General features: G+C 43.5%; 1 protein-coding gene across 2 annotated transcripts in view; it reads right to left on the bottom strand.

The window, feature by feature from the left end:
• Window positions 1–24717, bottom strand: part of PREPL (prolyl endopeptidase like) — a 469235-nt gene that overhangs the window by 387440 nt on the left and 57078 nt on the right. For both annotated transcript variants that reach the window (XM_086927792.1, XM_086927791.1), the window contains 3 exons: window positions 24292–24358; window positions 20988–21185; window positions 3024–3147 (listed from right to left, as the gene is read on the bottom strand). In XM_086927792.1, coding sequence (XP_086783918.1) covers window positions 3024–3147; window positions 20988–21185; window positions 24292–24358 — 389 coding nt within the window. The remainder of the gene's footprint in view (window positions 1–3023; window positions 3148–20987; window positions 21186–24291; window positions 24359–24717) is intronic.

Here is a 24717-nt window from a genome sequence, read left to right as displayed (position 1 = left end):
TTTCATGCTCGAGGAGCATTTCTTCAGAGGCTTGAGCATTGTGCGAAGCACTGCAATCATTAGTCCTTAACACCTGCCCCAGTGGGCGTTGGCTTTCCCTAAGCATTCTGGTGTACGTAGTTTTCATATAATACTCCAGTGAGCTGCTCGCAAACAAAGTCACATGTTTCGAAAATTAAAGCCCCAGTGGGTGTGGGAATTGTCTCCTTGTCTCTGCGCTGTAAATTAGTCATGCAAAAAACGTCCTCCCTGGAGAGCTGTTAGCCCGGTGACTGCAGCTTGAAACCACATTCATGTGGCAGGGCTTTTCCGCGACCGGGGTCGGCCGCCAAACACTCCAACATAAAGGTTACCCCCAAAAGGAAAAGCCTCCAGCCAGGAAGGTAAACTTGTCGTTTTTTATTTGCAGGTTACAGCTTTGTTGCAGATGAAGCCAAGTCCAATTGAATTAGCAGCCTGACGCGTTTCATGCTCGAGGAGCATTTCTTCAGAGGCTTGAGCTTTGTGCGAAGCACTGCAATCATTAGTCCTTAACACCTGCCCCAGTGGGCGTTGGCTTTCCCTAAGCATTCTGGTGTACGTAGTTTTCATATAATACTCCCGTGAGCTGCTCGCAAACAAAGTCACATGTTTCAAAAATTAAAGCCCCAGTGGGTGTGGCAATTGTCTCCTTGTCTCTGCGCTGTAAATTAGTCATGCAAAAAACGTCCTCCCTGGAGAGCTGTTAGCCCGGTGACTGCAGCTTGAAACCACATTCATGTGGCAGGGCTTTTCCGCGACCGGAGTCGGCCGCCAAACACTCCAACATAAAGGTTACCCCCAAAAGGAAAAGCCTCCAGCCAGGAAGGTAAACTTGTCGTTTTTTATTTGCAGGTTACAGCATTGTTGCAGATGAAGCCAAGTCCAATTGAATTAGCAGCCTGACGCGTTTCATGCTCGAGGAGCATTTCTTCAGAGGCTTGAGCATTGTGCGAAGCACTGCAATCATTAGTCCTTAACACCTGCCCCAGTGGGCGTTGGCTTTCCCTAAGCATTCTGGTGTACGTAGTTTTCATATAATACTCCAGTGAGCTGCTCGCAAACAAAGTCACATGTTTCGAAAATTAAAGCCCCAGTGGGTGTGGGAATTGTCTCCTTGTCTCTGCGCTGTAAATTAGTCATGCAAAAAACGTCCTCCCTGGAGAGCTGTTAGCCCGGTGACTGCAGCTTGAAACCACATTCATGTGGCAGGGCTTTTCCGCGACCGGGGTCGGCCGCCAAACACTCCAACATAAAGGTTACCCCCAAAAGGAAAAGCCTCCAGCCAGGAAGGTAAACTTGTCGTTTTTTATTTGCAGGTTACAGCATTGTTGCAGATGAAGCCAAGTCCAATTGAATTAGCAGCCTGACGCGTTTCATGCTCGAGGAGCATTTCTTCAGAGGCTTGAGCTTTGTGCGAAGCACTGCAATCATTAGTCCTTAACACCTGCCCCAGTGGGCATTGGCTTTCCCTAAGCATTCTGGTGTACGTAATTTTCATATAATACTCCAGTGAGCTGCTCGCAAACAAAGTCACATCTTTCGAAAATTAAAGCCCCAGTGGGTGTGGGAATTGTTTCCTTGTCTCTGCGCTGTAAATTAGTCATGCAAAAAACGTCCTTCCTGGAGAGCTGTTAGCCCGGTGACTGCAGCTTGAAACCACATTCATGTGGCAGGGCTTTTCCGCGACCGAGGTCGGCCGCCAAACACTCCAACATAAAGGTTACCCCCAAAAGGAAAAGCCTCCAGCCAGGAAGGTAAACTTGTCGTTTTTTATTTGCAGGTTACAGCATTGTTGCAGATGTAGCCAAGTCCAATTGAATTAGCAGCCTGACGCGTTTCATGCTCGAGGAGCATTTCTTCAGAGGCTTGAGCTTTGTGCGAAGCACTGCAATCATTAGTCCTTAACACCTGCCCCAGTGGGCGTTGGCTTTCCCTAAGCATTCTGGTGTACGTAGTTTTCATATAATACTCCAGTGAGCTGCTCGCAAACAAAGTCACATGTTTTGAAAATTAAAGCCCCAGTGGGTGTGGGAATTGTCTCCTTGTCTCTGCGCTGTAAATTAGTCATGCAAAAAACGTCCTCCCTGGAGAGCTGTTAGCCCGGTGACTGCAGCTTGAAACCACATTCATGTGGCAGGGCTTTTCCGCGACCGGGGTCGGCCGCCAAACACTCCAACATAAAGGTTACCCCCAAAAGGAAAAGCCTCCAGCCAGGAAGATAAACTTGTCGTTTTTTATTTGCAGGTTACAGCATTGTTGCAGATGAAGCCAAGTCCAATTGAATTAGCAGCCTGGCGCGTTTCATGCTCGAGGAGCATTTCTTCAGAGGCTTGAGCTTTGTGCGAAGCACTGCAATCATTAGTCCTTAACACCTGCCCCAGTGGACGTTGGCTTTCCCTAAGCATTCTGGTGTACGTAGTTTTCATATAATACTCCAGTGAGCTGCTTGCAAACAAAGTCACATGTTTCGAAAATTAAAGCCCCAGTGGGTGTGGGAATTGACTCCTTGTCTCTGCGCTGTAAATAAGTCATGTAAAAAACGTCCTCCCTGGAGAGCTGTTAGCGGTTAAGAGAACCTCAAGGATGTAATATCTGGTACAATGATGAAGTAGTGGTGGTAATGATAAATGACTCTAGACGTACAGAAAGAAGGGTTAAGAGAACCTCAAGGATGCAGGGAGATGAGGAGAACAGATATCAGGAGGAAAGTGCATTGGGTGCAGAGGAGGAAAGAATGTAAAGTATCTGGAACAAGAAGAAACTAGTCCTACACTCCTCAAGAGTGATGTAATTAAAGACTGCTACAAAGCCGCAATCCCATCTACTGCACTGAAACTGAATCAGACAAGTGTATTTTTTATATTGCTAATCACATAGGTAAGTCTGCCTTCAGAGGAGTAGACATTTGAGCTTGTGTGTAACATAACAAGAAAAGCACAAAGCTGTTAAAACAAATCTATTCTCCACTGGACACGTTTTACGTAGCTAATACTGTTAGTTACCTTGGATTTGTTTCTGTGTAAACAAGCTTTGTATAATTTCCCTCTGTGAAGTCACACAAGAAAACCATACTGCATCGAACATTCTTCTGCTCAGTGTAGAACAAAATATTGTTTGTTGTCCACTCTGTAAAGATATTAAAAGCAGCATTAATGTGCGATGTAAACATAATACAAACATTATTTAAATTAACGACAATTAAATATATCTTCTGCACCCGTATTAATTGTGTATAGGTTCAGATAAAATGTGACCTTTAATCAAACAGATATCACATTAGTAAACTTATGATAGCCAGTGAAACAAGTACTGGCAATGTTATACGTTTTAGACAAGTTCTGGTTTTCATAAATATAATATTTTTGAAAATCCTTAAATTAATGCCAAAGTCTTGCAGGGTCAAGTGGGTTAAACTCTTGAGTTTATTTATTTATTTAGGCTCAAGCATCATACATGAACTCAGTTGTGGTACACAGTAAACTGGATATGATGAAATGCATAAACAGGAAAATTGATTGAGGTTTTGAACAAGTAAAACAGCAACACACTATCAGAAAGAAAACAACATTAGTAGAGTAATGAATAGTGTAGTGACATATTGCTTGTTAGAAATTGGGTTACCGGTTGACTGGGATATGAGCCCCCATCATGCAGCAACCACAATCCTAGTCAGGGTAAGGCACAAGCAAACCCCAAATTAACCAGTACTCAACCCCTTGGTAACTTGGCACAGAGCAGTCAGGCTTAACTAAGAGACAATGTGTAAAGTAATTGTACAACACTTCAAACAGTAAAACAGTGAAAACACCACACAATAAGATCCCACACCAGGTTAGAACAAGAGCTTAATTTAATAAATAAAACAAGACCAAAATGACAAAACTCCAATCAGTAGAACCAGAATTATGAATTTTCAAAGAATAAACTGCAATATAGCGCCTAAAAGCATAAAGCACCAATCAGATCAAAGTCAAAAGTTTAGGCCGACTATGATGGAGTGCGGGTCAGGTACAGTCCCAGATTACTCCCACTGACGTTTTACCTTATCAAGTTTTGTCCCAAGAGTCCCGGTTACATTAAAGAGGGCCACAGGGAGCAGGGAGAGCATCACTGGTGACTGTTGGCCGGTGCGAGTAGCAGGCCGGGTGTCACGGACAGGCGGGGTGGAGCTTCATGTAGGTAGTCTTCCGTTGTAATTGATGCTTGCTGTGCAAAGAGGCTGGCAGTGGCTAGAGCAGGTTTTTGCTGCAAGCGGTATGGTTCCGGTGCGAACATTGCGAATAGCCCAAAAGCTTAAATTAACAGCCCGTTCAGCAACACCAGGGGTCCAGCACCTGAAAGGTACCACTGTGAGGTCATGAACTTGCTAAAGATGGGTTCAGGAGTTACAGGGGAAAGACAGTCCCTTCAGCATCACAGTAGTCTTCCTTCCTGGCAAAGTATCCATAGGTTCAGAAGTGTACTGAAGAGTTGGTGACCGAGGTCCTTCTTTTATACACTAGAGCCCTGGTTCTGGAAGATGGGAGAAGCTTCTAGACAGTGTCTTTGAAGTGGATGGAATTCCATACCTCCTCTGGCTCCAAGCTGGCTGAAGTGACAATGCAGGGTCATTAGGTCCTTTGTGTAGAGGCAGGACACAGCATATTCAAGTGTAAGTTGGTCTGTGCCCAGCTCCTCCCTCCCACCCTGCCCGTGATGGCCCATTCAGTCACAACTAAGCTCCCCATTGTGGGTGGCAGTCTAGGAGTAATACACAAAGCCCAGCTGTTGTCCACCTCAGACATGTATTCACAGAGAGGCAGAAGGCACCAATTGACTAAAGTAAGAAAATGCCATCTTTCTAAAAGTGGTATTTTCAGAATTACAATATAAAATCTGAATTCACTATAAGTTATGATCTTAGATTGTGATTCTAAAGACGCCATACTTGGGTGTCCAATCTCTGCTCAGTTGGAAATTATACTTATAAAATGTAATAAGGTGATCCCAATATTATCCTATGGGAGAGATGGGCCTTGCAGTGGTGGAAAATTAATTTAAGAGTTTTTGCTGTGCTGTCCTGTGCCTAACCTAGGGTCAACTTATATGTATGATAAAGGAAGTTTTAGGCCTGGCAAAAGGTTTATTGTGCCAGGTCAAAATGGCAGGTTGAACTGCACACACAAGCTCCTCAATAACAGGCCTGAGACATGTTTAAAGTGCTACTTAAGTGGGTGGCACAATCAGTTCTGCCAGCCCACTAGTAGCATTTCATTTACAGGCCCCGGGTACATGAGGTACCACTTTACTAGGGACTTATAAGTAAATTAAATATGCCAATTGGGTATTAGCCAGTATTACCATGTTTAGAGGAGACGGCACTTGCACTCTAGCACTGGTAGTAGCAGTGGTAAAGTGCTCAGATTCCTAAGGCCGGCAAAAGCAGATTGAGCAAAGACAAGAGGTCAGAAAGCAAAACGTTAGGGGGAAACCGTGCCAAGGATGCCAGGTCTAACAGTGCCTAATAAATTGTTCTATTGTTTCAAACTTATGAAGTGGCATTTTACTGTAGTTTTGAAAACACTGATTGCGGGGCATGCTCTGATTACTGGGAACCGTCAGTTACTGTGAGCTGGGTATAGAAGTAATAGAGATTGAAATCTATATGCAGCACAAAGTGGTTTTGAGTGTGCGTAGAGTATAATTATGTTGGCAAGGTAATAAGAAAAAGAGGCAAGTGGGCCACTTTGTCAATTGCTATAGGGAGTCCTGTTTTTCTCTCCGAGTCACACTGCTTAGTGGTGAAAGGAAGTGGCAAGTGCGTGTCTTGACATGTTTAACAAGGCTCTGGTTGCAATACTGAGATCCTTGTGCAAATGTGAGAAGGAGTAATGTGGGAGGCCCCAAGGCCATGGTAGAAATGCTGCTGTGCGGTGGTGGTGACAAATGACTCCAAACGCATAAAAGGGTTAAAGAGAACCTCAAGGATCCTGCCAGAACAGGCACTATTTAGAAGATCAGAAGGAAAGTGGATAGAACAACGTGATAATATACTTTTATTTGATTTATAAAAATCATAAAAGGGTGGGTCTTACCACCATACAAACAGCATGTATATCGTAAAATCGGCATAAAAAACTGCAATAAAATCACAGAAGAGGGGAAAGAAGCATTATCTTAAACTTACGCAAGTATACATTCGCAGTGTAAAGTTTTAAGGAAATGGTTAGGGGGGGATATGACTATCTCATAGGAACTGCAAAACGACTGATGATTGTTCTAAGAAAAAGTGCAAATACTTTGGGGAATAAGTGAGTTCGGTGGGAGATACACATTTTGACTCAGATTAGAGAACACAGCCTGAAAAAGTGAAAATAAGGGGATGTCCATTAAGAAGAGAAATGGGGGTCATGGGGCAGCCATGATAAGGCCGGTTGGTCAAGATTGTTTTTAATTACTTCCATGCTTTCTAGCTCTTCTGCGGCATGAGCCAGAAATTTTATAGTTTTGCAGGCTAGTTGTATCCGGGTCCCGCTGAGGCATTCTATCACAGCCGCACTGCAAGTTCGCACCTGTGCTTCTCTTAGAAGGGGTAGCAAAAGCGTTTTCCTTTGTTTATGTAGTGCCGGGCATATGCATATTAAGTGCAATAAAGACTCTATGGCGTTGCCACAGAGGCGACAGGCGGAAGTTGACCAGGACCGTTGCCATTTGGGGGTGAGGTCCTTACTAGGGAAGCTTCCCAACCTCAGAAGGCTTAATTTCCTCTTATAGTGGTCCCTGAAACAATCTTGCAGGTATGGCTGAGGTTTCAGATATTTGCAAGTTGGCAACACAATCCAGGCATGGCTTTTTCCTGCCACTGCGGCTTTGTCCATTAGCAGCGATGCTTCTTTGATGGCTTTATTGATAAGATGTTTAAAAGCGTTGTATGATACAGGTAAGAGCCAGGATTCTTCCAGCTTTAGTGAAACGAGCGCTTGCCTTAGGGATTTGTATGTTGAATTGGAGGACCCGGCCTGTTTTTCGACCTCTAGCCAGCAAAAATGGGCTAGGGTGTTATCTTCAGCGTCCCTCATGCGCCAGTAGTACTTGGCCAGAGCGCCTTGTCTAGCCGGAGTCTGATTGGTTAGTCCATATTCCAAACGTATTTGGGCTTGTGACGGGTCCCGCTGAGGCATTCTATCACAGCCGCTCTGCAAGTTCGCACCTGTGCTTCTCTTAGAAGGGGTAGCAAAAGCGTTTTCCTTTGTTTATGTAGTGCCGGGCATATGCATATTAAGTGCAATAAAGACTCTATGGCGTTGCCACAGAGGCGACAGGCGGAAGTTGACCAGGACCGTTGCCATTTGGGGGTGAGGTCCTTACTCTGGAAGCTTCCCAACCTCAGAAGGCTTAATTTCCTCTTATAGTGGTCCCTGAAACAATCTTGCAGGTATGGCTGAGGTTTCAGATATTTGTAAGTTGGCAACACAATCCAGGCATGGCTTTTTCCTGCCACTGCGGCTTTGTCCATTAGCAGCGATGCTTCTTTGATGGCTTTATTGGTAAGATGTTTAAAAGCGTTGTATGATACAGGTAAGAGCAAAAACAACAAGTGATGGACTGAATGTGGATCAATGTCGCACACTCCCCCAGTCAAAAGATCTGGGCCCAAATCCATCGTTTTTTTGCACTCCACACCACCCTGGGTTAGACAATGGCGATATGCAAATCAGCTCTGACCCTGTTGCCTCATGGGAACAGTCCAGTCCGAACTACAAAAGCCATGTCCTTCCCAGAACGGAATCAAGCATCCGAGGACCGGACCGGTTTCGAGGTAACACCTCTCATCAGCCCGGCTAGCTTGACTCCAAGTGGTGTGGAGTGCCTGGGACCCACGTCTGGGCATCCCCAGCGCACTGTTGTTTTTGCAATTGCCGCCCTAAGTGCGCTGGGGATGCCCAGACGTGGGTCCCAGGCACTCCACACCACTTGGAGTCAAGCTAGCCGGGCTGATGAGAGGTGTTACCTCGAAACCGGTCCGGTCCTCGGATGCTTGATTCCGTTCTGGGAAGGACATGGCTTTTGTAGTTCGGACTGGACTGTTCCCATGGGGCACAGGGTCAGAGCTGATTTGCATATCGCCATTGTCTAACCCAGGGTGGTGTGGAGTGCAAAAAAACGATGGATTAGGACCCAGATCTTTTGACTGGGTTGAATGTGTGACATTGATCCTCATTCGGTCCATCACCTGTTGTTTTTGCAATTGCCGCCCTAAGTGCGCTGGGGATGCCCAGACGTGGGTCCCAGGCACTCCACACCACTTGGAGTCAAGCTAGCCGGGCTGATGAGAGGTGTTACCTCGAAACCGGTCCGGTCCTCGGATGCTTGATTCCGTTCTGGGAAGGACATGGCTTTTGTAGTTCGGACTGGACTGTTCCCATGGGGCACAGGGTCAGAGCTGATTTGCATATCGCCATTGTCTAACCCAGGGTGGTGTGGAGTGCAAAAAAACGATGGATTAGGACCCAGATCTTTTGACTGGGTTGAATGTGTGACATTGATCCTCATTCGGTCCATCACCTGTTGTTTTTGCAATTGCCGCCCTAAGTGCGCTGGGGATGCCCAGACGTGGGTCCCAGGCACTCCACACCACTTGGAGTCAAGCTAGCCGGGCTGATGAGAGGTGTTACCTCGAAACCGGTCCGGTCCTCGGATGCTTGATTCCGTTCTGGGAAGGACATGGCTTTTGTAGTTCGGACTGGACTGTTCCCATGGGGCACAGGGTCAGAGCTGATTTGCATATCGCCATTGTCTAACCCAGGGTGGTGTGGAGTGCAAAAAAACGATGGATTAGGACCCAGATCTTTTGACTGGGTTGAATGTGTGACATTGATCCTCATTCGGTCCATCACCTGTTGTTTTTGCAATTGCCGCCCTAAGTGCGCTGGGGATGCCCAGACGTGGGTCCCAGGCACTCCACACCACTTGGAGTCAAGCTAGCCGGGCTGATGAGAGGTGTTACCTCGAAACCGGTCCGGTCCTCGGATGCTTGATTCCGTTCTGGGAAGGACATGGCTTTTGTAGTTCGGACTGGACTGTTCCCATGGGGCACAGGGTCAGAGCTGATTTGCATATCGCCATTGTCTAACCCAGGGTGGTGTGGAGTGCAAAAAAACGATGGATTAGGACCCAGATCTTTTGACTGGGTTGAATGTGTGACATTGATCCTCATTCGGTCCATCACCTGTTGTTTTTGCAATTGCCGCCCTAAGTGCGCTGGGGATGCCCAGACGTGGGTCCCAGGCACTCCACACCACTTGGAGTCAAGCTAGCCGGGCTGATGAGAGGTGTTACCTCGAAACCGGTCCGGTCCTCGGATGCTTGATTCCGTTCTGGGAAGGACATGGCTTTTGTAGTTCGGACTGGACTGTTCCCATGGGGCACAGGGTCAGAGCTGATTTGCATATCGCCATTGTCTAACCCAGGGTGGTGTGGAGTGCAAAAAAACGATGGATTAGGACCCAGATCTTTTGACTGGGTTGAATGTGTGACATTGATCCTCATTCGGTCCATCACCTGTTGTTTTTGCAATTGCCGCCCTAAGTGCGCTGGGGATGCCCAGACGTGGGTCCCAGGCACTCCACACCACTTGGAGTCAAGCTAGCCGGGCTGATGAGAGGTGTTACCTCGAAACCGGTCCGGTCCTCGGATGCTTGATTCCGTTCTGGGAAGGACATGGCTTTTGTAGTTCGGACTGGACTGTTCCCATGGGGCACAGGGTCAGAGCTGATTTGCATATCGCCATTGTCTAACCCAGGGTGGTGTGGAGTGCAAAAAAACGATGGATTAGGACCCAGATCTTTTGACTGGGTTGAATGTGTGACATTGATCCTCATTCGGTCCATCACCTGTTGTTTTTGCAATTGCCGCCCTAAGTGCGCTGGGGATGCCCAGACGTGGGTCCCAGGCACTCCACACCACTTGGAGTCAAGCTAGCCGGGCTGATGAGAGGTGTTACCTCGAAACCGGTCCGGTCCTCGGATGCTTGATTCCGTTCTGGGAAGGACATGGCTTTTGTAGTTCGGACTGGACTGTTCCCATGGGGCACAGGGTCAGAGCTGATTTGCATATCGCCATTGTCTAACCCAGGGTGGTGTGGAGTGCAAAAAAACGATGGATTAGGACCCAGATCTTTTGACTGGGTTGAATGTGTGACATTGATCCTCATTCGGTCCATCACCTGTTGTTTTTGATACAGGTAAGAGCCAGGATTCTTCCAGCTTTAGTGAAACGAGCGCTTGCCTTAGGGATTTGTATGTTAAATTGGAGGACCTGGCCTGTTTTTCGACCTCTAGCCAGCAAAAATGGGCTAGGGTGTTATCTTCAGCGTCCCTCATGCGCCAGTAGTACTTGGCCAGAGCGCCTTGTCTAGCCGGAGTCTGATTGGTTAGTCCATATTCCAAACGTATTTGGGCTTGTGACATGTGTCTCTGGATCAAAAAAAGACTTTTAAACAGTCTGGATTGGGCTAGATTTAGCACTGTGGAGTCCCTGGTTGCCATCATTTCCGAGCCATATATGAGCGATGGCAAAAATTTGGCGGCTACGATCTTTAACATATGGCCGGTAGAACTACCTCTTAGGTGTGTTTGTATCGTTTTAAAAGCGAATTGAAGCTGTTTGGCTTTTGATTTCCCCAGTTCTGAATGGTGGTTGAACTTTAATTGATGGTCGAGTGAGATGCCCAAATATTTATATTTGTCCACCTGTGTCAATGTAGAAGAATTTATCCTCCATACAAATTTAGGTTTTTTCTTTCTGGAGCTGGAGAAGCATAAGATGTTTGATTTTTTAAGGTTTATTGTTAACTGTGCTTTGGTGCTGTATAACGCGAATTTGGAAATCAAACGTAAACCGATCGGGGGTTTTGGGAGGAGCACTAGGTCGTCTGCATATTGTAGACTGACTATAGGTGTTTGGCCCAATTTTGGTGGGTCTCCCTGGATTGTACGTAGCTCACTTTCCAGGTCTGCAGTGTAGATGGATAGAACAAAGAACAGTGTTGGATTCAGAGGAGGACGAAAAGTAAAGTGCCTCTGTTTTGGAGGAGGGTCATTCAATGTCAGATAGCAGTGAATCAGTCAGAAATACATGAACGCAGGTGAGAGGAAAGGGTAGGAAGAGAGAAAATGTGTGTGTTATTGGCATAAAGGTGACAATAAACCAAATCAGGAGATGATGTCACCAAGGGAAGTGGCCTAAAGGGGGAAAAGGAAAGGACATAGGACTGACCCATGATAGAATCCACCTGGTAGAATGGTGGGAGGCTATGTTACTTTTTTCATGTTGTGTTACTTTTTTTAGGCAGCATATAACTGTTGCCTAGTGCATAATCTGATCTGAGTTTCATCCAGGTGTTTCTATGGGGCCACAATTAAGTTGCGGCTGAAGGCAGTCCAAGTTTCTCTCAGTGCCCATCAGTAGGATAACAGGGAACGTTCTTGGCACTGAAATGAAAGCAGGAATATGTCCAGCCAAACAATGGGTCATATTGACGACAGGCAATATAATCAGTGTCAGAACGACAGCTATTTCAAAATAAAAATGATAAATGGGAGCAAACAAGAAACATCTATTTAAAAATAAAATTAGAAAAAATGCAATCTTTACAAGCAACCAGGGAATAATGTACTAAGCTACTTCAGGACGTGTCCCAAAACTAAAATCGGATATAATAGATGTAAAAAAAACAACTATCTGATTATATTTGTTATGCAGGTAGCGCAGAAATAGTTTCACCTAAAGTAAATTCCCATTGTTCGTTTCCCAGAGACTGCTCGAGCACCACTGGAGATGAAAGACATGTAGGATCAACAAAAGCCACAGCAACTGCTTGGGACTGCAACGTGCAGTGAAGGGCAGGTTTCCAGTGCGTCAACCGCTCCCCTTATCTCAGACCCCACTGCTCCTCTCCTGTCTCTGCTACTTGTGTAAATACGGAGATTTGCAGCCGCCATAAGTTACCACAGTGAGGAACACCGGGAGGATAAAGTACAAGCACAGTAGTCTGGAAAAACTGATAGGGGTACGTGGCAGAGAAAAACTGCCCAAATCAATTCCAATCTACATAACTAAAAACACAAGCAAAAAAAATTGTGTTTATTTCTGCGATCGGGCACAATCTCCAGAAGTGCACACTGTAAATTAAACAAGCAGGGTGCTCAAATGCACTACATAATGAAAAACACAGCTGAAAAATGGTGTTTATTTCTGCGATCACTCACAATTTCTAGGTGTTTATTTCTGCGATCAAGCACAATCTCTAGAAGTGCACCTCGTAAATTAAACAAGCAGGGCACCCACGTGCGCCAGCCATCTCAGTTGCAACTCGTATTTCAGGAATTAAAGTGGACACGCTGAGTGCAGAAAAAACAAGTGCAGCCAAGCTCCGTACTGAAAGACATTTTCCGTTGCTGTGACACCAAAATGCAAAATGGCGTCGGACTGTCCACAGTCCCTACGGACAAGCGGACACGCGTATGCTGTTTGCAATGGACAAATGGCAAGAGCAGCCATGTTTGTCCATGCAGACGCATGCATGCAAGCCTTTGGGAGAATTGATAACAAAAGGCACTCGCCATAGAGAAATCAGCGAATGCGCTGATATCGCCAGGTGGGACCTAAAAATTAAGATATTTGGTAAACTAATTTTCCAGAGAAATCTTTATGATACAGGAAAACTCCCTAACAGAAATTAGGAGCTACTGAGGATTCTGCTACAAAAACAGCTTTTCATCAGTTTTTGACAACTCTAGGGTTGTCGAAATGCAAATGTTTTTCACTCTTCGATTATTGTTTAGTTAGTTTCAGAAAACAATGGCAGCCACCTCAAAATAGGCTAACAATAACGACCATTGTGTTATTTTTTTAACCTTAGAACATTGAAAGAGGTCCCAGGGGAATTTTTTACGACCCTAACTGCTAAACCCCCAAATATAATTTGGCCATGACTGAGAATTTTTTCCAGTTCGAGGAGTCGATCTATCTACAGGTTAGCGGGACTAGCATGGGCAGCGTTTTTGCTCCTAGTCTCGCTAACCTGTATGTCCACAAATTTGAGCAGGCCCACATACTCGCAGACAACAATCCCCATCTTCGGTGTCTGCGGGTGTGGAAGAGGTATATAGACGACATCCTGGTAGTGTGGCGGGGCACTGTTGAGGAACTCCACCAATTCCATTTGTGGTTGAATGGTAGGAATTGTTTTCTTAATTTCACCATAGAATTCGACAAACATCAACTACCTTTCCTAGATCTATTGATCTCTTCATCTGGAGGGGGATTACAATCGGAGTTGTACCGAAAGCCAATGGCAAGGAGCTCCCTGCTAAATTATGAAAGCTTCCATCCGAAAGCCCTGAGGGACAATTTGCCCTTTGGGCAATTCCTCCGTATTCAGAGGAATTGCTCTACAAAACCTGCATTCAATGAACACTCGAAAACACTTGAAAAAAATCTGTTGGTCAAGAAATATCCAACACGCCTGATTCGACATGCTAAGAAAAGGGCCTCCAATAATAACAGAGAGAGTCTTTTGGAGTTGGCACCCCCTAAACCCAAACAAGAGAGAATCACGTGTGTCAATACTTACTGTACATATTCCAACAGAATTAAAAAAATTGTAAAGAAACATTAGAAGATTCTAAATACGGGCACTGATACGTTGCCCCTTCCTTTGTTTGCTTTTAAAAGAGGACAGAATTTAAAGGACCAGCTTGTACACACCAGACCCAAGACAAGCATTCCACGAGCAGTTGGTAACCTGTGGGATTTGCCTGCCGTCATGGGACATCATCCATGTGGCCACTGTGCGGCATGTCCACAAACAACTAGGACACACACTATCGACATAGGCACTGACCGACCATGGCAAATCAGAAGATTCACAAACTGTAACAGCTCGAATCTTATCTACTTAATTACATGTCCCTGCAAAATGAACTATGTAGGGATGACAACGAGGAAAATTAAGTTAAGAATCTCTGAGCATAAAGGTTCCATTAGATGCTGTAGACAAGCAACAAAATTGACTAACCACTTCTTAGAAGTAGGACATCAACCCTCTGATCTGTTCTGGACAGTACTTGACCAACTGTGGATCCCACCAACAGTCACTGACATTCCCAAATTTCTTTTTAAATGTGAACAAAAATGGGTCTTTAGACTTAAGACAGACAAATCGGGGTTAAATGAAGAAATTCCCTGGATGTCACTCTGAGGACCCATCACACTGTTTTATATCTTAGCCTATGTTCAACTCTATGTGTCTGTCTGACTCAGATTACACTGTATGTGGGCTATTTTCTAGATCGACTGATCTTCATAGAGTCAATGCTGTTCTCAGTAAGGGCACGGAATAGTACACCCTGACAAATCTTAATAGCCCCTGGCAGACGGCAACAAAACAGTCACCAGCGTTTTTAAATTTGGGAATTTAACCTGTAAGGTTCGGACTTGCCAACTCTGTTGTTACTATTGTGACCAACAGATAAGATAACATGAGGTTTGCATTCCTGTGATAAACTTGCCCATAATGATTTGTCAAGCTGGGATCCGATTCAGGTCTCGGTTAATCAAAACGGGAACTACATCTCCCGATTACCGCTATACGTCGTGACGTCATCACGTCACGCGTACGCACGCAGCCTACGCCCGACGCGGAAGCAGGAACCAATATACGGAGAGGTAAGAGGCTTACGCGCATTAAGGGACAAAGTTTGCGCTTTTGTAGGTTATCGAGCATACTCTCTTTAAACAATCTTTGCTGAAGGGGGATACTGAGGATTCCTTTTCTTGACCAACGTATAATCAGAGATATCGGTCCAGGAGTCCCATTCAAATTAGTTACTCAGAGAGTGAAACCAGCGATTTTTTACCATCTTACGCTGTGTTTTGAAAACGTAATCAATACGATCGAATTTGTGAGAGAGTGCGGCGCCGGATGCGGCGTGCGAGAGACGGGTGATACGTGGAGTACGAGGTACTCTCAACCTATTTAAAACAAAACCTTTACATTTTTACTACAGAGCGGTGCACCCACTACCTGAGCTGGTGCCAGGTGAGGTGGGGTTGTTCCTTCCCAGCAAATGGGTGAGTGAGAATAAAAGATATATATATGTGACAAATTGTGATTGTCCAGAATTGGCTGGTATTTTACAACCGGCATGTTGTTTATTTAGAAGATAACATCACAATCAAAGCACGTTATTATAATCACTGACCGTGCTTTCTCTTGGTCTTTTTCTATGTATCCATACATTTTCCCCGGCTGAACATCTGGATTTAAAGTTGGGAAGACGAGTATATATTGCACTTATCAGGTGATATCTTTTACCTTTTGAACATATAGCAGTAGCACTAATGGTCCTGAGGAAGCAGCAGGAGACCGATAGGCTCCAGTAACTGCAGAAACATGTCGACCTAACATTCTTGTTGGTAGTTATTTGTTACACTACTACTTGCACTATTTTTATTGAGTTGGGAGTGAAAGGGTGCATATTAAAAGTTGTTTTCCCCTATCACTACCTAATTTTAGAGTTTTTCTCTTTTCTTTTTTCACTTCAACACTTTCACTTTTTAGCACTGCTATTCAGTTCCTCACTAGGCACACCCTATTCACATCTGAGTTAGTGTGTTTGGTACACCCTTGACCTGGTTATCAAAAATCAGCCGTCAGTTGTGGCCTACCATTTTTCGAAAGGAATAAGAGATCCCAGATGATGAAGGGCGGTCTCGATGGTGGACTGATGGGAACTCGCTCACATTGATAGCTTCTCCCTATTTTTCAATACCTTGGTTGTTTTTTTCTGTTGGATACATAATTCTATTGGCCTTTCTGACTCACTGCTAATTTTTGTTGGTGAAAATTATTTTTTTAACCTACACAAGGAACATAACTATTTACTCACTACCCATTCAGGAAAGGCGGGGCCGACATCGGCCCTGTCGCAATTATGGCGGGGCGCACCGGCCCCCACCCGCACCGGGTCCTCTGGTGACCCGGAAGTGATCAAATCACTTCCGGGTCATGAAGGGAACAAAGGCCAGGCCGGTTAGATCCGGCCTGGCCGATGAGGGGTTAAAAGGCCGTGGAGCGCAAGAGTCTGCCTCTTTGCCTCCTGTGCGCCACGGCTTGCCCCTCCAGCCTCTAGGAGGTTGTAAATATTTTCCCCACCCACCATCCCCTGAAGCAGATGTTTGTTATTGTGTATTAAGAAGGTTTTCACAATTTTGTGACAAATGTTTATGGATGACAAAAGTGTCTGACTAATACGTTTTGTTCCTTAGGACTTTCTCCCGTTTTCAGGTCATCAATTGTCGTATTTATTGCTATTCCTTGGTCAGGCGGTAAAGTCATGATTGGTGAGCAGTTAATTTAAGGTCCTCAGGGGGCGGCGCCATTCTCGAATGGGGTCGCCCAAAGGGAGGGACAAGTGGTCTCCCCTACAACTCCAGGGGCAATTACAGCCTGTTGGCTACATGGGGGCGGGGGAGGGGAGAGTCATGCTTTCTCTAGGCTGGTTGGCCACCCCACACGTGCACAATGACTCCAGTAAACGGCGCAGAGATGCAAGGGCCCCCTTTAATGGAGTTAATAGCGCGTACGGGGGTAACCGGGGGGCCAAAGTACCCTCACGGTAAGCGGGCCCTATGCGCATGCGCACTCCTTCAGGAGGGCATGGTTTAGTGATAAGGATCTGACACCAGTTATTGACCTTGCCGTAGGCCTAAATAGGTACGCAGAAAATATAAATATTGTATAATGTGATTGATATGTTAGTTTCGGATAGGAAATAAATACCTTGTACTAGTAATATGTTAAGGTTAGCCATCTGATACCTGTATATATCAATTGTAACGTTTTCTGCGTAATTGTGTAAATATTGTTTATTTCAATTTTTGATTTATTTTGTATGTTTTAATAAATACGGCCGGGGAGGTCGAAAGACCCCCCGCCTTCCAAAGAAATCCCTCTCACGTCCTGTTAATAATGTTGGTTAACGGAAGGGTGGGGGTCCTCCGGCAGTCCCTGGCCATACTCTTGAATCTTTCACGCGTTCACGTTTCACACCGAGTGGACAGAGGTGATCTTCTCAGGAGAAGAACATTGTTAAAGGAAGACTATTCAGACATATTTCTCTTGCCACCTGTCCCATGTGAGCATCATGTCTAGCAATGGAACTGAAACAAAAGTGCCCTAATAATGCATTATCATATTCCACAACTCTGAATTGTAAATTTACAGTTATTAATATTTCTTCAAAGAACTTTGATCCATTTGTCTGCTTGCACAGCACTCTAACAAACACCCCATTATCTACGCGTAATTGGCAGTAAATGTTTGCAAATAGGGTTAATTCGGGAGTCATGTGAGAAAGCATTAGCTGTGCAATGTCTGACAAACAGTGTAAAAAGCCCTCTGTTTATTTTAGGTTGAAGTGAAACAAAGAGAAGCAATTTTACGTTACAATATTTAGCGCTCACTCTGCTATTTGACTCTAACTTTACTTTCTTGAAAATGAGAAACAGGTTTGGGAGTAACCACTGATTTTCCAGCCTTGTGTTGCTCTACCAGGCCAGCAGGAATTGGAATGAACAGTTCGGATGACTATATAACCATGCATTATTTTACACAAGAAATAAGAAGAAAAAGAAAATTGCTTGTTTAGGTTGAGGCCACTATTTTGATAAGAGGTACTTCTCTTGCATTGGGAACTTTATTACTTTGGATACATCACTGAATTTTAAGATATGAAATAGGTTGGTGTCTCGGTGACCTGCCACTGTCCAAGAGGATCAATGATAAGGCTGGATTGGCTTTTTTCATGATTTAGATGTATATATTGTTCATTGCCCTCCTTCCCTCACTCACCCTAACATCTGCACATTGCTGCACTTACCCCTCCATCCCTGTTGGGGCACCTCTTTATAATTGTATTTAACAAATGTTCCGTTTGTGAACATGAGAATCCATGTTCCACATGAATAAAATGTGGTCAATATGAATAATATTGTTTTAATTGCTTTAACAGGTGTTGTTGATGTTTATATTTCTTTTCTCAAACTTGTGTCCACTGGGACCATTTTTTTCCTGTACCGTATATTATTATAAAGTCTTTATTTTAATTTTAAATAATTTTAGCTGAAAACAACCACCTTATTGATTTTCCAATAGACACATCGTTTTTAGAATGGAAGTTGTTGTGGCCCATAAGGGCCCTAAAAGGGGAAAGAAGTGAACCAGGAAACATCAATACATTCAGACTAGATAATATCTCGTATTCCCAAAAATGTCCCTCCAGCCATCAGGAAGAGGAACACCAGATGACTCATATGCCCTATAACAGTTAGACAAGATCTTGACAGTAAACTATGGAAATCATTGTGGTCCAGAACCAGCACACCTGATCCCATCTATAAAAGCCGTAAGGGTCTCTTCCCGTGTGAAAACAAACCCATTGCATTAAGCCTTGCAAAGACAAATCAAGTCAAGATCCTTCTTTAAGGCCAACTTGACTGCTCTTCATGGTCATTATTTGAAGCTGGAGGTGAGAGAAGAAGAAGCAAACATCCCCACAGCATACTTCCTTTCATCTCATCACTTTCACAAGATCCCGTGCCTTCTGATTTGATTTTGAGAACAGAATTACAGTTCCTTCTGCCAATTCTTCACAGTTATACCATCTTGTGGGAGCCTTGTAACAGGATTTCATAGTGCCTCCAGACTCCAACACGGTGTGAATCAAAACTTCCATCTCACTCTCCAGTTTGGAAGTTTGGGTCTCCACAGGGACACCTCAGACTCTTAGCTGGGCACCTCTGTACAAACTGTGAAGGACTTTCCCCCTGTACAAGTAAAATGTTTGCAACCACAGAATGTTTAAATTCCCTTCATGCCCCCAGGGAGGAGTTTGACCTTTACTATGTCCCAAGGTGCTATTAAGCGTATTCACCTCAAGTGCTTGCTCAAAGCCCATAATTCTCCTTGTGAGACCCTCTATTGTGTAATTCACTGCATGCAACAACTTAGAGATGTTGACAAGATGGTATGTAAAGCAGTGACTGAGGTACACTCGTTTTTTTCTACCTGTAAGTACTACACCCTCTCAAATAAAAAACCCACCATGAGTGGTTCTCTTTAGCTCTTATGTGAGAAAAATCCATTTGCTTTAAAAAATTCTTAATTGGCATCTTCCTTTGTTCCTCTCTTGGCTCTCTGGCATTGTCTCAGCAAGATGCTCCACTCAAAGATATTTGTCTCATCTTCTAACATGGCTCTAGGCCACAAGTCTGAATGCTAAATAATACAAGCAATAATCACGGAATGTCAACATCATGCAAAGCCTCATGCAAACAATGCCCTTCAGGGTTCATGGAGACCAACTCATCCCACTTCATTAGCCTTGAGTCTCTAATGATCATCTAGCATAAACAAGGCCAATGTGGTTAACGAAATTTAAACCTTCCCAGATCCTTCCCTGCTACACCCTGCTACCGAGCCCTGTAGTCCACTCCGCAGTGCAGGTTTGCATCTGAAAACTCGGTCTTGTCCATCTTCGCTAATGCCTCAATGTTCCCATCTTCCTCGATATGGTACCCTTGAGTCTCTAATGATCATCTAGCATAAACAAGGCCAATGTGGTTAACGAAATTTAAACCTTCCCAGATCCTTCCCTGCTACACCCTGCTACCGAGCCCTGTAGTCCACTCCGCAGTGCAGGTTTGCATCTGAAAACTCGGTCTTGTCCATCTTCGCTAATGCCTCAATGTTCCCATCTTCCTCGATATGGTACCCTCGCAGGGGCCTCACCTAAGTGAGACAGCACAGGCACCTCTTTGACAGGTCTGCTGGGGAGGGAGCAGAGAGCACTGCAATGTGTGTCCTGGGGGCCTAAATCATTCTATAATTGCACCTATGGACCAGCCCCTCTCCTCTGAGCTCCCCCCATCTTTTTGGGTCCTCCTTCCCCGTCACAATAGCAAGATCAGCAAAGTAAGAGACTTCTGCTAGGGGCTCCAGGAAAAATATTAGCCAGTGGCAAGATCAACCTATTAAGTCTTTATTTTCATTGTATATTTTTGTACACTTTTTTGCATGTTACAGATTTGATTTCAATAGCTGTACCATCGGCTAAGGGATTGACAATAGCACCAATTATGCATTACGATGCAGCAACTCAAAAATTTTACAATGAGCTGAGGTTTAAAAAGTTCTCTAGGACACGTATCAGTGTATGTTGAAGTCAAAGGCAATTCCTATTTCTTGGCTAAGAACTTCAGCGATTTTGCAAATTTGTTGGGACTCTACAGGTACAAAGAGCATATTAGGATTAATCTGTACAGGGAAGGAAATGTGAGCTCTGTATTATTGAGAATATTAGAAGACTATGAGCTCTATGTTGTGATCTTTCATGTGTTATTTGACAACTGCTGGAGAAAAAGACAGCTTGTACAAGCTGTAGGGTAGAGACTGGCAGAACTGTGGAAATGCAAACATTTTGGACAGAAAGAATAACATGCAATGAAAGCAATAAGGCAGATACTGACTGCAAATCTTCTGAGAAAGCAAGTTCAAGTAATCATTTGCAGGATACATTAAGATGGGTGACATCTCTTCCTATACTCAGATGTGTTTTACTTTGTGGTTAAAGTCTGCAGTTAGTGATTCCAAAAGATCTAATCGAGGAAAACATGGTGTTTGCTAGGATTTTTGGTAGCGTTGATGAAGTATGTTCAAAATCATCAGCACAAACTGGACAATTTGCACACTAATTCTACACCAGTACATAGCAGAATGGGCATATGTTGCAAACCGTGCTGTAAAGTATCTGAAGGTACTTTTGTAACAAAACCATTTTTTCACCGAAGCACGTTTCTATTATTCACATGTGACTGATGTGTGTACTTAAATGTGTTTGGCCTTAAAATGTGATAACACTCACCAAAGCTAAAGACATTTGGGATGACATATTCAATATGTTGCAATTTCAGCAGATTCACAATAATGCATCTAGTCTCTTCACTGTCGCTTACTGTCACGCTAGCAGCGAGGTGTTCTTGATCCGGAGAAATTCGAATACGTTGAATGCGGCCAACAGAAAAATCAAGATCTTCCAAAAGGAGCACATTTTCAACAAGTCCTGCGAAAGCAATAAGAAATGAAAATACCAAATAACATGATTTAAACAAGTATTCATTTTCAAGTGGGAATCTATAAGTACCCATCTCAAGTAATAATCACAGTTCTTGTCAGGGTGACCAATTAAAGTCACAAAACAAACCTGAGATTAACCCCTTGGTAGCTATTGTGCAGAGCAGAAAGGTTTAACTTAGATTCAATGTGTAAAATATTTATGCAATACTAAAACAGTAATAAAGTCGTAATGCATAACAAGAAAAACCCCAGAACAAATTTAGAAAAATATAGTAACATTTTATAAAGAAATTTACACCAAAATGACAAATGTCAAATTGGGAAATTGGAGATATACATTTCTAAAGGTTTAAGTAGAACTAGTGGCAAGAAGTACAAAGTGACTAACATAGTTAATGGTTGCAGTAGAACATGAACCAGGCTCTATTAGGAGCCAACTGCGATGGCGTAGGGGTAAGATACACACGCCAGGTTCATCCTGGTCAAAGATTTTACCTTCTGACTTTAGTCCTTTAAGCTCCAATCCACCACAAGAGTACACTTATAAAGCCCCCTAGGACATCAAGGGACACACTTAGAAAGACAGGGTGACAGGCAGAAGTCACCGGTCAACTGGGGATTGAAGGAAAAGGCCTCTGTTGCTCAACCTTATGGCCCTTGGAGTCCACTTCTCTGTCTTGGGTACAAGAGGGAGTGCAGGTCCAGTCTTCTGGGGTCCTCTATGGTCTCAAACAGAAGGTACAGTCTTCTTCTGATCTTCCACAAGCCCAGGAGTGTTATGAAGTGGGTGCCTGAAGGTGCCACATTTGTGTTTTTCATGAGCTAGTGGGTGGGAATGACCACTAAGGGGGCCCTAACCAATGGGTAAATATTCCTGGGGCTGACCCTACCCACTTTGGCATTTTCAACATGGCCAAAGCCTTCAACCAAACTAAACTCAGGCTCTGAGGGCTTGGGTGTATTTGGCGCATGTACTATCGTACTCATGATGTCCTTCTGCATCTTACACTAAATCCATTTTAGCCAGTTCCAGTACCCACAAAAAACTCTGGGACAGATGTCTGGTAAAATCAAAGCAAAGCTGAGCTTTCAGCAGCCAGATATTGAATACACATAAAGTGTTTTGGCATTCGGTTTCCCTCCTTTGGATTGTGCCCCAAATATTATATGTAAACCAAGCAGACCTGTCAAGCATGCTGTGATACTGCAATGTTAAAGAGGGTCCCGCTATAATGGGGACCTGACTGGCTGAAGACAAGAAAAGGGCCCTGCTCAAGGGTCGCCTTATATTTACCTGTGACAGGACTGGCCTTTTTGAAGTGCGCCCCAAGTGCAAAAAATCCCAGCAGGCCTTTCAAGCAGGTTGTGACAATCAAGCAGGACTTAACACTTTAATGTCAAAGAGAACCCTCTAAGCCCCCACTTTGCAAAGGCACTTTGCTAATCCTATGCTTAAAGACTTTGATAGAAAAACAGACATTTGAGGTGAGCAGATCTAGAGTGTTGTTGGTGTGGAGAGTGCTCTAACAGGTGCTGCTTTCCACCTAAACTTGAGAACTACCCAGAGATCTCTCCTTCTTTTTTGCATAATGTATGCGTCACTCTATGACTGAAAGGGTTTTATTTAGTCTTTACAGTGACTGAACTAAAGAAATTCAGGAAGGATGATCAGTTGTTTGTTGGGCTCTCTTTAAATGAAGTGAAATAAGTTCTAGAGAGGCACCATCTTGTAATGGTTTCATGTTTCGTATTAAAATCTGATCTGCCAAAGATGAAAAAAGTTTGGTGAAAATAATAAAGGGAGCTCCAGATGCTCATTTCTGTAGTATGCTGAAAAAAAGACGTGGCATAATGGACACCAGTCTTAAATTAATGATCCGCTACATTGGTTCCAAATGAATCAAGCAGATCTGCATAAGGAGTCGCAATTGCACCACCTAGTGACAGAGTAAAGCTATCACTATTTAAAAAATGTGCCAAATCCAGGTGAGAGGCCATGGAGGATTCAAAGATAAGGAATCTACTGCGAGAAGCACCAGGGAGCAATCTTACTTTTAGAAAGCACCAAAACTACATTGATTGGCTGGAAGCAGGATACATTCAGTACCTATGCCTACTAATGGAACTCTTTGTGCATTGTAAGCAGGTTTGAAGTTAAGGGATTGTTATGGAATTGTTCTCTGTATAGACCTACCCCTTTGTAAATGAACTATCTTTAAATATATAATTAAGGTTATATATTACTTTGGAAAATATATCATATTAAGTCACCCTATTGATTTAGTGGACACCCACAGTTTCTCTGAATACTAATTGATGGAAAGTCACAGGAGTGTTGTGATTTGATTGTATGCCCTATTACCAACAGCAAAAACGCTGCTTTACATAAATATTGTGGCGTAAATATAGTTTACAAAAATATCCCTCCGTTGAGTGTAGATTTTCTATTATTCACTGAGACGATCTGTTTCAAAAAAACATTTACAACCTATTATTTTTGTCAAACAATACTTAGGCCTCAATATTCTGGGATTATACCTTGTGATTTTACTTTATTGCAATGATAGTTTTCTTTCACTATTAGTATTTTATCTGCACATACATTTCTAATTTCTGAACTGTATGAACAACAAGAGAAATACATTTTGATAAAACATTAAGGGAGTTGCTATTTCCACAGTGTATTATAGAATAAGTCCTAATTAAAAAAAGACAGATATTTATTAGGCAGTCTGATTTTCTGATGTCCTGATATAATTAACAGTAAAATATTTTTAAGTATGGACAACTTGACATGTACGCATATATGAATGTAGAGGTTCCTTTGGATTCTTTCATAAATATTTAAAAGGCACATTAAGGATAGTCAAAATAGAAGCAGAGAATGATAATACTACAGACAGTTTTCTGTAATATGCAGTCAAGGACAAGCACACAGCCTGGACCATCATCAGGAAGTGGAAGAATGTTAAGTATTCTATGAAAGACAATAATTGGGCCTCATTATTGACTAAAATGTGAAATGCAGCATAAAGAATTACTGGGTCGTCAGGATATACAATGTAGTAAGACAAGCGAAAAGTACTGTATACCCTCATTTTGTCGTGCACGAAAAATTCCGCCATCCTCTTCAAAGTATGTAAAATCACCAATTTTGATCTGTTGAAATAATAAACAGGATTGCCAAATCAACACTTCATGAACTTGCATAGATCAATTTGTATGGTCTCATCCATTTTCTAATTGTTCACTTAAGATATATAGAAGCAAATGTACTACTTATCAGGGAACACAAAATGTGTCCTCCTCTAATGAACATTAATTTGCTTAAATACATTTTTCTTCAATTTACACCTGTTTGAGCGTTATCGCAAATGTGTTAGATACAATATTTAAGTCTTATTACTCCCTTAAAACATGTGAGAACAGAATCAACTTGTTTGTGTATCATACTGTAAAATATGCTGATGCTCACTGTGAGGAGACTAAGCATGCATAGTCCTCCCCTCCACATGCTG

Source organism: Lissotriton vulgaris, chromosome 6, assembly GCF_964263255.1.
Source record: "Lissotriton vulgaris chromosome 6, aLisVul1.2, whole genome shotgun sequence".
In the NCBI taxonomy this organism is placed as follows: domain Eukaryota; kingdom Metazoa; phylum Chordata; class Amphibia; order Caudata; family Salamandridae; genus Lissotriton; species Lissotriton vulgaris.
Note: the sequence above shows the minus strand (reverse complement) of the source record. Positions and strands in the feature narration are given on the sequence as shown.